General features: G+C 37.7%; 2 protein-coding genes across 2 annotated transcripts; one reads left to right on the forward strand and one right to left on the reverse strand.

Annotated features, from left to right (window-relative positions):
* The first annotated feature begins 489 nt into the window (after nt 1–489).
* On the forward strand, nt 490–4,788 carry LOC124644696 (zinc finger and BTB domain-containing protein 24-like). The gene is made up of 5 exons (XM_047184205.1): nt 490–824; nt 2,160–2,910; nt 3,374–3,439; nt 3,858–4,028; nt 4,547–4,788. The coding sequence occupies exons 1-4, from the start codon at nt 627–629 to the stop codon at nt 3,998–4,000; spliced, it is 1,158 nt and encodes a 385-aa protein (XP_047040161.1). The 5' UTR covers nt 490–626; the 3' UTR covers nt 4,001–4,028; nt 4,547–4,788.
* Nucleotides 4,789–6,826: 2,038 nt separating this feature from the next.
* On the reverse strand, nt 6,827–9,430 carry LOC124644561 (MFS-type transporter clz9-like). Its single transcript, XM_047184008.1, has 2 exons — nt 9,169–9,430; nt 6,827–8,927 (listed from the first exon to the last, which is right to left on the reverse strand). Exon 2 carries the CDS (start codon nt 8,921–8,923, stop codon nt 7,082–7,084), a length of 1,842 nt encoding a protein of 613 aa, XP_047039964.1. The 5' UTR covers nt 8,924–8,927; nt 9,169–9,430; the 3' UTR covers nt 6,827–7,081.
* Nucleotides 9,431–12,770: the final 3,340 nt, after the last annotated feature.

Below are 12,770 nucleotides of genomic sequence, written 5' to 3' on the forward strand. Positions count from 1 at the left end.
ATAGTCAGAATGGCCAGAATCAGTATTTTAAAGGTGCAGATTTTTAATTTCATGATCAATTTTGCAATTTCGTGTTTAATTCTTTTCCACATTTTCTGTTTGAGACTGAGCGTAAATCAGAACGTAGAAGTGCGTTCCAGTTACTTCTTCTGACAATTTGTGATAAATTAAGCATGGTTTGAGTAATGCCATTACCATACCTTCTCAAAGCATTCACGAAGGTTCCAAGCCAAGTTGAGGTTCAAGCCACAGCATAGAGGTTGCTTTAGGGATTTTTTTTACGTAATTTAACGTTTTTTTTACGTAACTGCAGATTTCCTCATTTCTACAAAATTAATTTGATTATTTAAAATTCCTGCCACAGAGAAGAAAGCATGTACCCAATGATGAAGATAACACAACATTTTTATGTAATGTGTCCGTTACCACCACGTACAAGTGTAGTACAGGTAATTATGCTAAAGATTGCAAAAAAGGTCAACGAGTATCTGGAATGTTCCAACGTAAAAAAAATAAAAAACAAAATGTCTGTCACTTTACATTCCACAATTATTTTCGTCGTTGTTTTCGGCTATTTTAACCGCTGAAAAACTCTTTAAAAACTCAATTGCAGCGAACAAACAACAATGTTTCGTTATCCCAAAGACTTGGCGTTTCAACCGCGTGAAGCAGTGAGTAAAAATAAAGAGGTTTACGGATTTTCTTGTGATTTATGCGGCAAAGGGCCTTGGTGTAATGAAATTGATTTAGAGATACACAGAAAGCATTCACACAAAGGGGACTTAATCCGAGCTTTGAAAGACCGAAACGTTCACATGTGTTCGGTAAGTTATTTATTATTTATCTACTATAAACTGTAAAAGAAAGTGTATTGGATTGAGGTCTGAGCAATCGCTCCTTGTAACACTGGTACTCAGATTAGACTGGAAGCGACCCCAACATAGTTGGGAAAAGGCTAGGCAGATGATGATCTATAAATTCAATTGTATATTAAAGTAGCTACTATCATCAAAAAACATAAGTACAACAATAACCCGGCTCATTAAAGAAAGCGATATTATTATCATGTTTTCTCGCTTGCGCACTATAGTTGGCACTAGTGTGCCAGCGAGCGGGAAAACATGGACCATTGGTTTTTAATTCAAACGGATTTCACGAGAAAAACGTTGCTAGATCTACAATAATTTTTTCGAAGTAATTTTTCTCATACCCACATTAAAATAATATTTAGAACCAATTTTTACCTCGATAGTTGTAGGCAGCTGCATATTAGTGCGCGCGCATCTTTTTCAAAATGGCTGCAATTAGCAAAAGTTCGGTACAAAGTTTTACGAAAAGTCGTTCGAAGCTGATAGTTGAAAAGTTTTCCTGAACATTTTGGCTTGTGAATAATCAGTGTATCAATGTAATAAGAGTAAGTACGAATCTTCTTTGCATTTTGCACATAATGTATGTCGGGTCGTCCTTTCGAAAAGCTGATGCACGTGCTCGATTGAGTCGATGTTAAAAAATCAAGTAGTTTTTCGCATTAATGCCATTCAAATTGCATATATATTGATATTAGATATTATTTGAATGAAAATATATAGTGTTGATAACTCTGAAACTGTAATAATTCTACTTTAATGTACTTTGTCTACTGTGCTGCCCTTTCTTTGTTCTTATCGAGTGAGCTGCAGGTATAATCACTTGGTAGGTAAGCCCGAAGTTAGCCCTTAGTAAGAACGACTGCTACTGAGTAGCATTCGAGGACACCGGCGCCACGTGCCCTCCCAGACACGCGGGTATACCACTGCCAACTCCAGGGTGCTTTATGAAAGTTTCTAAAACCCACAAAGCGATTTTGGTGCATCCCGGGAATTGAAACCGAGATCTTGTGCACAGGGCTGCGAGATTGTTCGAAAGAGTTACCGCGGCCCTGGTACATAAAAGGCCTACGACGGCACACGACGGTTTTTAGTCAGTAAGAGTCTGACACTCCCTCACCGCTGCTAACTCACAGTGGGAAGGGTCATTTGATGATTTTTGACGTCGTTAAAAAAACAAGACCTTGTGCACAGCAGTCGCGCTTAAATTGGTTCAGTAGTGACAAAGCTTTTAGGGTACAAAAAAAACAAAATATTTCCTCTTAATTAGTTTTTATGTAATTACCTTTACAGATATGTCTCCGAGTCCAGAAAGACAAATCAACGCTCATACAACACATACTAGTAAACCACTTATGTTCAGCACCAAACGCTACCCGAATTAACCGGGAAACTTTTATATGCGACCACTGTAATTGCATATTCTTCAACAAACAATTACTAACCTTACATATCTACCACTGGCATTTACCCAAGACAACAAAAATAAAACAGTTGAAAATAGCCTGCCCGAAATGTGAGAAATGGATTCGGACGAAATCGGCATGGTTTCATTTATTATACCATGGAGTGTTCAGCGTCTCAACTTGCCCGATCTGCTTAGAAATCTATGATAACCGAACGGAGTTGACGCAGCATTTGAAAACCCATCCTGGGTATTTTAACTGCAATATCTGTGCGTTCGAGACAACGAAAGAGTGTTATTTGAACAATCATGTGGCTAAGCATAAGAAGTCTGTAGTTTACAATGACGGTGAAGACGTTTCTAGGTTTTTTGTACCTCAAAGTCTTCAGCCGTCTCTAAATAATAGAATGCACAATGTTTTTAAAGGAATACCGTTGGCTAATGAAGTGAGATTGTGCGTATTATGTAGAGCTCTGTGCTTTGATGAAGATGAAATGAGAGACCATATACTGGGGGAGCACAGCCCGGAAGAGAAAGAAAAGAGTAAAATATACCAGTGTACTTGTAAGGAGGTATTCTTTAATAATGTCCTGTTGAAGCACCACATTTTTAAGATGAAGGGAGATCATCGGGCTTGGGGTGAGTTGAACAATATTTAACAACTAGCTTCCAGGTTATATCGCGTTTCCAAGAGAATTCTTCAAAAGTCCGGGATAACAACTATCCTATTTTCTTTTTCAAGGTCAACTCTATCGCTGTACCAAATTTTATTAAAATCAGTTCAGTGGTTTAAACGTGAAAGCGTAACAGACAGAGTTACTTTCGCATTTATAATATTAGTAGGGATTAGAATATACTAGCTTTTTTCCACGGTTTTACTTGCACCCTGTGGAGAAAACTACCAGCTGTAGCTGAATAATTTTTCGAATCGAATTCATTAGTTTCGGAGCTCTTAGGGTACAAATAGTTAATTATATTAGTATAGTTTTTTAATAACTTCCCTGTCCCATGAGTCATGTTTGATACACACAGATTTTCTTACTATTGTTGTGTGTGCTTCGTGGACAGTGAAGTGGTAAATATTCATATTTTTAATTTTCAGATGGTGTCACGCCATTACCGGAAGAGGATGTAGAGAACCAAATTGTTTTACAAGTTTATGAGTTAGGTAAGTAAATAATTTCTTTAACACTGCCTACTACTATTTTCGCGCATCCGGATAAAACGTTTACTTTAGCCATCCTTGATAGAGATGTATGTTTGTCCCATTTTCCATTTCATTGTCCAGTTTCTGACATTAGAATTTTGAAACAAGAGAAACCGGGCTATGACGCGATGCGTTGCGGGCCAATCACCGTTTTAGCCCGCCCCCGCGCCTCACTTCATACCACAAAAGGGACCCAATAAATCACTTCAGGTGAAGGTCAGCGCTCAATATCCTTACCGATGATTATACTTGTTGTTATAGCGCCAATAGAAATACATAATCGTTGAGAATGTCAACTGTCTAACTATCACGGCACATGAAATACATTGAAATGATTCTAAACAAATAATAAACATTATTTTCTTTCCTATCATTTCAGACGATCCTTCATCAACGGTTGGTAAAATAATTATCCAAGGCATACCAAACGAAGAGGCGTTTAGCATCGAAGATTCTAACAGTCAACCAGAAGAAACATTTGCTAGCAAAGATTTACCAGATATTAATCAAATGGAAACATAGCATTCAGAAAAATTTTTGAAAATATCAGGCATGTACCTCATCTCTGTAGCCTTTTCCCAACTATGTTGGGGTCAGCTTCCAGTTTGACTAGATGCAGCTGAGTACCAGTGTGCCACATGGAGTGACTGCCTATCTGACCTCCTCAACCCAGTTACCCGGGCAACCCAATCTAAGTCCGGGTAAGTCTTGTTGTCGGACTTCCTGGCTTCTGACTACCTGTAACGACTGCAAAAGATGTTCAAATGACAGCCAGAACCTAGGTTGACCTGTATGTAATGTAATCTAAGGTAACTAATTTAACCATCTTCCAAGAATCGAAGCGTCATGAACATTGTCAGCTGTATGTAGTTCTGATGACAATACAATAATATGGTACTGTCGAATTGATCTGATGATGGAGCCGGAAGATATGAACTGGAACTTCATGATGGAACATCGTATCATGGCTGTGTTTGGTCTTGTTAGAAAAGTCTTGTGTTGATTTTTACGCATATTTATAATAGCCAGTTTTTCTATATAATATAAATTCATTTATTATATTTTCAGATCATCCTTCATCAACATACAAGCAAAATTATTATCCAAGACATCCCGAATCAAGTTGCTTCCAGTTTTGAAGATTCTAAAATTCAACATAAGTTAGTTAAGAACATCCGGCAAGTACCTATGTTAAGTTTTATATATAAAGAACAAAATGACTAGCGGAGATGTCATAACGCAAAATCTCCTAAGAAAGTAGCGACAACATGCGGGGCGAGGGGGACGAGGAATGTTACTAGAACCCTCCCATTTAAAAAAAATCTGTTATATGTCTTTAGGGACCCAAACGCCTCGTTAGTTCACTATAGTTCGGCCATTCAGAGAATGCGTTCCTGACACGTCGCGATTGAACTGACGACGTAACTACATTCATTGATTATTGATATAATAATGTTGTTTTAATGCTCCTCAATTGTTAAAACAGTAAACAACCAGCAAAAATATTTTTATCGTAACTGCAACGCCATTGCAAAGTTACGTCGTCAGTTCAATCGCGACGTGTCAGGAACGCATTCTCTGATTGGCCGAACTATAGTAACTGATCGTTTTGGTCACGCCTACTGTGTGTTATTTGACCTACAAGAAGACCTGACCTTATGGCATCTCCGCTCGTAATTCTATATAAGATATGGTTCTTTTCATAGGTTATATATCCCACTACCGTTTTATAGATTTTTAATGCGTAATATGTGTTTTGAGTCCAAAAAACTGACATTTTAGGGGCCTATAGTTGCTCCTATGTATCAAATGCAAATTTTATTTTCGTTCAGTAAAATGATTTTTAAGTTAATATGGAACCTGGTGTACGTTTCTAGCAAAGAGAATACAAAAATACAAATACTACATAAGTAGGGACTTCCATAGACAAAAATAAACTTATGATATATAATGCGAAATCAAAATCAAAAATCATTTATTCAAACTTGGCTGCAAAACAGCACTTTTTGAACGTCAGAAATTTACAAAAGACAGCCCCCAAAACGCCCACCCTTCACCACTTCCTATGTGTTATTGCTGGGAAGAAGAAGTGGCGCAACAAACTCCCCAGCAACACATGTCTGTCTGTAGGTTAGAAGAACTTTTCAACATTGTTTTATATACTACAACAGCGACTCCCGTTGCGGAACGTATCTGTTCTAGATCACCGAACAATTTTATTCGTGTTCGCATTTGATTGCTCCTTTTCATTCATTGTCATATTATTATCTATCTTTTTACATTCGTTTCTTATTAATAAAACTGACAATTTGGTTAACAAAGCGTCCATGAATGAAAAATAAAAACATCCAAGTCGAATCAACTTCTTTATGCATTATCACACAACAATGTTTAATAATAAAAACTATTAAAAACAAGTGTTAACAATATTTGATGGGTTGACTCGTGAGAAAATTATACAATGCAAGTTGTACTAGGACGTTATATGAGAAAATTATGATATAAACTGATTTTACTAAGTAAATAAATTAAACAAAATTATATAATGCAAACCTTGTGCTAGCTTTTCCCCCAAAGATGTTTGAATAATCTTTTCTCCTTTTTTGATGGAACATACCTACATGACGTAAAAATGAACTTATTTATACATATATACAACTAAAAACAATTATAAAATGGCATCAAAAAACTCATCGCTGCCCACCGGGAGTGTACCCAAGAGGCTGGCAGCATTGCCACGTTCGATGGCAATGCTTAATTTTTGACCACCTTTGGGTCACTTGAAGTGTCAGCAAGTCGCTTTGACAGATTTTTAAAAAGCAGATGAGCACTTGGACCCCACGGCCCGAGGGTTTCAACCCCAAACGGCTCAATGGCTTTGATGGATTTTTTACTTATTTCTTTCTCTGAGGGAATTTTCCACGGCCCATATTCATTTACAATGACAGAAACTGAAATGTTATCTAGTACCGTAAAATGAGGTTACTTTGCTCCGGTTTTTGCTCCAAAATTTAATATGTGTTACTCACGCAAAATACCTCTTTGATACGGCTTTTCAGAAAATTTTACATGACTCATTGATCCTTCTGGATCCAATATTTAAAATGACAAACATAATTATTTAATTTATTTATTTTATTTTTTTTTATTTAAAAGTGGAGCAATGTTACCCACCCTTTCGGAAACATTGCTCCTACATTTAACTTGTACTAAAACAGGCACATTTAAGAAACAGGGACAAAGTTAACAGCCTCAGCTGTTAAATTGCTCCAAAAATAAATAGCGATGCATCAACTTTTGAGTCTTTCTCGTCATACTGATGTAGTTTGAATGAAATAAAACTCAAAATAAACAACATAAGGAACATTTTTTATTTGTACTTTCAGATAAATCAGTCTTAGAATCATTTTCTCTTAAGTCTAATAAACTATCAAAACCACCAAAGGCTACATAAATCTCTAGAAACATGTAAACTTTTAGAAATAACATAAAAATAAGAATTTCTAACGCTAGACATTAGAAACGTGAAAAAAAAGAACTAAAAATACCTTCTAAAAAAACTTATGAGGATGAACAATCATATTTTTAATAATTATTGAGATCTTAGGTCCCCCAAATTTGATCGAGATCAGGAACAGTATAAAATTCACGTCGACCAATTTTCTTCGGTGCAGATATACATCCAAGAACTTCATTCCAAGTGTATTGGATCTCATCCTTTGGTTTTGGCCATTTCCAATATTTGAGAGACCTTTTCATTGAGGATATGTACGGTCCTTTATCATTGATTTTCGTGATGATGCCTGGGAAGACTTCCCCTTCGTATGTGAAAGCTACATATTCTCCTTCGGCCTTTATGAGTGGTTTAAATTTTTTTGTTTTAGAACTTTCCCTGGCATTGTCTACGGTTGTCTCTTCTTCTGACATTGTCTCCAGCATATCATTCATTGTTTCATCGTTTGAAGAGTCATGAAGAGATATTTCACTCTCGGCATATGTACTGTCGCTATGAATTCTTGTACGACGAGGTTCTGAAGTCGAGGCCTGGGCTTCCATTTCAAGACATGGCTCCTCGTTTTCTTTGTCCGCCAGTGAACTGTCTATCAGCTCCGTGACACTTCTTCCCGGAACTATGTTGAGTTTCGTTCGTCGTCTTTTCGGGTTAACGCCTCCAGTCCATTCCACTCTCTTGGCTTGAAGTGTTTCCAAAAAAGAATTTTCTGCCGCAGTCTTATCAACAGGTTTAGGCAATCTCTCTAATAAGGCATTTGCATTGGTCGGATAAATCCCACATTTCCTGAAACCGGATTTTAAGTTTTCTTTTCTATTTTCTTCTAAATCCGCAAGAAGTTTTTTAAGTAAGACTGGAAAACTGCTCTTTTGAACAGTTTTTTCCCGTATGCCTTGTTCGCACTGCTTCCATGTCGTTAGAATTTTCCGCCATGCAACTTTCATTGGATGAAAGAAGGCGACATCGAGTGGTTGCGTCAAGTGGGTGCTGTTCGGAGGAAGACACACGAACCGTATGTTATTTTCTTTGCAAGCTTTAAGAACATCTACCGAAATATGTGACGATAGATTGTCGCCTATGAGGACTTTAGGGCCTTCCTGTTTTTTGAGCTTTGGCAGTACAAGTGCGAAAAACCAGTCATTGAATATGTTCATGTCGAACCATCCGGAAGGACTACAATTGTAGCGAGTATTTTTCGGCCCATTTTCTGTCCAAGTATTCCATAGCTGCTTAGATTTATAGACGACGTATGGCGGAAGTAATTCTCCTTCAGCACTTCCAGCAAACATGATCGATGTAGAACTTTTGGATGTATCTCTTATAATTTCGGGGTATTTGGTGCCTCTTCTCGTCAAAATCTTTTTTTGCCCAGGGTCATCACATAAATTCGTCTCATCGTAATTCCAAATATTTTCTGGTGGAACATCTTTTAACACCTCTGCTAAATTTTGAATATAATCTGAAAGAGTTTCCCGATCAGTGCCAGCTCTACTGCGCTTTATATTAGCAGCGAGGCGCTGTGACAATTCAGCATTTCTTTTCAAAAAACTCGACACCCATTCCAAGCCTGGGCAGTTGTTTTTAAACTTGGGAACTCTTCTCCCAATCTTGTCCAGATAAGATTGTATTACAATACGCAAATCGAAACTTGTAAGAGGAAAACCATGCTCGCTCAATTTTTGTATGCACGATACGAAAATTTTTTCTTCTTCCTCCGTGAATGTTGTAGGTGCTCCAGGCGGCCTTGGTGTTTCGTTGCGTCGTAAGAGCCTAATTTGGTTTATAATAGTCCTTCGTGGAATCCTATATATTTCACTAGCCTTCCTTTGCGTTAATTCTTTATTTTCTATTGCTGCTAGACAATCTCGAAGAGCCTCTTGTGAATAATTTTTATAATTTCTTTTAGGCATTTTCCTTACATAATTCCGAGGCATTTTCCTATAAAAAAAAAAAAAACTATTTGAATTTAGTATGAGCTATGTGACAGTTACTATTAGCAAGTATTCAAACGCAATTTCAATTGTAACTTTGCTCCAGGAGCAAAATATCCCCAAACATGGCGCAAAGTAGGCACAAGAAAGTAAAAGAGGTTAGAAATCCAAATTAATGCACATATTTTCTAAATATTAGTTGAAATTGTTAGCTAATTACATACCTACTTACATTAAACTCTCCTTACCTCAAATATCTGAGTATATTCGTCGATGAAGGTGGATTTTGCAGACTATTTTTTTTTTTAAGAATCGCTCGTCTGTTGTTAATGGCTGCTAACGAAGAAAAGAAATGTCAAAAACCGGAAGTGCTTATTCAGTGTTGCCAATCTTATAAAACATATATCGGACGCGTTCAAAAATTTTTAAACATCTCCGTATATTAAGAGATTTAATCGAAATAATCTTTTTTTAAATTTGGAGCATATTTACCTTCATGGAGCAAAGTAGCCTCATTTTACGGTAATGATATTAGCTAGTTGTTTTACAGTTTCAATGTCTTCATTAGTATATTCGCGTTTTGCATAAAACGCTTAGCTGAAACAAATTAAGTACATCGGGAGACAGGCGGTCCTTCTTTTTTACTTTTTTTTCACCCTACGTCAAAAATCATCAAATGACCCCTCCCGCTGTGGGTTAGCAGCGGTGAGGGAGTGTCAGACTTACTGACTAAAAACCGTCGTGTTCCGTCATAGGCCTTTTATGTACCAGGGCCGCGGTATCTCTTTCGAACAATCCGCAGCCCCGGCAGAGAAAGGCGGTCCTGGGGATCACTTATTATAGAATCCAGTAGAGGGATTTGTCGCCCCTTGTGGAAGCTGTTTAAGTCTTCTCTCCAGCGTTTCCATGGTCTTCCTCTTGGTAGGTTTCCATCATCAGGGATCCATTTTGTGGTGATGTTGGCCCGGGGGCAGCGTTTCCTTGGCCTTCCTCTTGGTAGATTTCCATAATCAGGGATCCATTTTGTGGTGATGTTTGCCCACTTATCCGGTGGCATTCTGTAGATGTGACCCGCCCAGTTCCACTTGAACTTTGCAGACTTATTGCCCACATCGACTACGCCTGTCTTGGACCGGATAATGGTATTGCGTATTTGTTTTGATACTATTCTGGGATATTTGATGTCTACATCTAGCTGCTCAGCTATTTCTTTAGCCTCTTCAAAAAGCTGTCGATATATAACGTCCACATTGTCTCTTTTGTTTTTTAAAACACTTAAACTTTAACTGAGTTAATTAAACAACACTTGTGCTAGCTTTTCCCCTGAAAAGGACAATGCCAGGGTCTGGGCTCATAGTTTGCCCAGCAATGGGAGTAGTTCCAGGGGGTTCCTTAGTGCACTCTGAATACGTAATGCAAATCTTTTTGAAATCGCTCCCTGGGGTCCCGAGGAAAACCGGTTCAAATATTCTCCATGAAGAGTCACTTTACAAGGCCTGAGCCATTTGCCCAGTAGTAGGAGTGGTTGGAATAGGTTCTTTACTTCACTCTTAACACAAAATTAAAATATTTTTGAAATCGGTCCCAGGGGTCCCGAGAAAAACCGGTTCAAATGTTCTCCTTAGATAGTCACTTAACAAAGTCTCTGGCATTTGCCCAGTAGTGGGAGTGGTCAAAATAGGTTTTTTACTTCACTCTTAACATGAAAACCAAATATTTTTGAAATCGGTCCCTGGGGTCCGTAGAAAAACCGGTTCTAATATTCCACATGAACTGTCGCTTTAAAAAGCCTGTGTCATTTGCCCAGTAGTGGGAGTGATTGAAATAGGTTCCTTACTTCACTCTTAACATGAAATTAAAATATTTTTAAAATCGGTCCCAGGGGTCCCGAGAAAAACCGGTTCAAATGTTCTCCTTAGATAGTCACTTAACAAAGTCTTTGGCATTTGCCCAGTAGTGGGAGTGGTCAAAGTAGGTTCTTTACTTCACTTTTAACATGAAATTAAAATATTTTTTAAATCGGTCCCTGGGGTCCGGGTGAAAAACCGGTTCTAATATTCCACATAAACAGTCGCTTTATAAAGCCTGTGCCATTTGCCCAGTAGTAGGAGTGGTTGAAATAGGTTCTTTACTTCACTCTTAACATGAAATTAAAATATTTTTGAAATCAGTCCCAGGGGTCCCGAGGAAAACCGGTTTAAATGTTCCACATGAACAGTCTGTTTACAAAGCCTATGCCATTTGCCCAGTAGTGGGAGTGGTTGGAATAGGTTCTCTAATTCACTCTTAACAAGAAATCAAAATATTTTTGAAATCGGTCCCAGGGGTCCCGAGAAATTAATCTGATAAGACTTTTCTGCCAAATAAGTCTTACTCATATGTCTGTATATTGTCTCATATGTCTGTAATCTCAATGCTCAGGATCTCGCTGTCAGGATCCAGTACTGGAAAATGTTGGAATGGGTTATTTTTTTTTACTGTGATTTTCAAATAAATTCTAAAAGCGTTGGATTCTAATAAGAACTGACAATGATTTTCTGAAAAAAAGGCAATTACCGCAATATTTTTGAATTTACGGTTTAAATCTACAAGGCGCCTGCGCAATGAGCTATCTTCTAGAAAAATCTTATCAGGACGAATAAAATAAGCTCGAACATGAGGTAGTTAGTAGATACCATTGAGGAGTTCCCTCGTCTCTCTTTCGTCTCCATTGTCAGGTCAGATCTTAACCTTTACAGTTTTGTGGTGTCTGAGACATATACTCGAATGACAAGGTTTTACTCGATATGTGTCCTACAATTTTCGAGAGTCACTCCCGATTTTTTTAGAGATTCGATCACCAGACCCTGGGCCGGATGACAAAGGAACCATTGAGGAAGTAAGCCCTTTCAAACAATAAAATAATTGTTGAAATCGGTTGGTAAACGACGGAGCTATGCACGTACAAACGTAAAAAGATTACAAATGAATTAAGAACCTCCTCCATTTTTGGAAGTTGGTTAAAGAAAAGTTGTCGTGTACAATACCTCGTATTTGTCAATGAATATAATTCATTTCAATTAAGGTACCTAATAAAAGTGGAATAGTTAAGACAAGCTTATTTTTATGTAATATTGAATAAGAGTCAAACCAGTTTTTCTCAGGACTCCCGGGATAGATTTCGAAATGCTTTGGTCTGGGACCTAATATAAGCCTATGGAACATAATACACTATGCAGTTACTGTGGGCAACACTTGAGCCCAACTTCCATACAAAGAATAGCATTGTCCTTTTTGATCAAGTTTTTCCCCTTTGATGGATTTTTTTCTAGTAGCAACACTGATAGGTCTTTATTTCTTTTTACTTTATTTTTCATTATTAGACACTCAGTAAATATGCTACTATTTTTTTAACGACGTTAAAAATCATCAAATGATCTCTCCCGCTGTGGGTTAGCAGCGGTGAGGGAGTGTCAGACTCTGACTAAAAAACCGTCACATCCGCATTTACGGACGCCCTGAGCCTCTCGGCTAGAGCGTCAGCGGCGGGTCCGCTAGCTGCTCCTGGGACCTCCAGCATTTACATAAGAAGATTTACATAGAAGAGATTTTATAAGATTTATTCGGAAATTTCTATGAGAGTCGGAAGAACTGTGTTGAAAGATTATATAATTATGCATTTAATACAGATACGTTAAGAAGGCGTTTAAATAATTTTTTGTACCACACTTTTGTACGTTTCGTTTCAACAGGGTACATGGCCAGAAGCTGATCTTTTTTATCCACCCCACCCATCATGATATTGTAATCCAATATCAATAAGGACTCTGGCTGTTTGTTGGCCGTTGCCATGGTATGTAGAGATCATAGC

This window comes from Helicoverpa zea, chromosome 30 (genome assembly GCF_022581195.2).
Source record: "Helicoverpa zea isolate HzStark_Cry1AcR chromosome 30, ilHelZeax1.1, whole genome shotgun sequence".
Classification (NCBI taxonomy): Eukaryota; Metazoa; Arthropoda; class Insecta; order Lepidoptera; family Noctuidae; genus Helicoverpa; species Helicoverpa zea.

Coding starts and splice junctions, on each gene's coding strand:
- LOC124644561 (XM_047184008.1), bottom strand. CDS start 8,923: ATGCCTCGGAATTATGTAAGGAAAATGCCTAAAAGAAATTATAAAAAT.
- LOC124644696 (XM_047184205.1), top strand. CDS start 627: ATGTTTCGTTATCCCAAAGACTTGGCGTTTCAACCGCGTGAAGCAGTG. Junction 825..2,159: donor GAAACGTTCACATGTGTTCG/GTAAGTTATTTA, acceptor TTACCTTTACAG/ATATGTCTCCGAGTCCAGAA. Junction 3,440..3,857: donor TTTACAAGTTTATGAGTTAG/GTAAGTAAATAA, acceptor CTATCATTTCAG/ACGATCCTTCATCAACGGTT.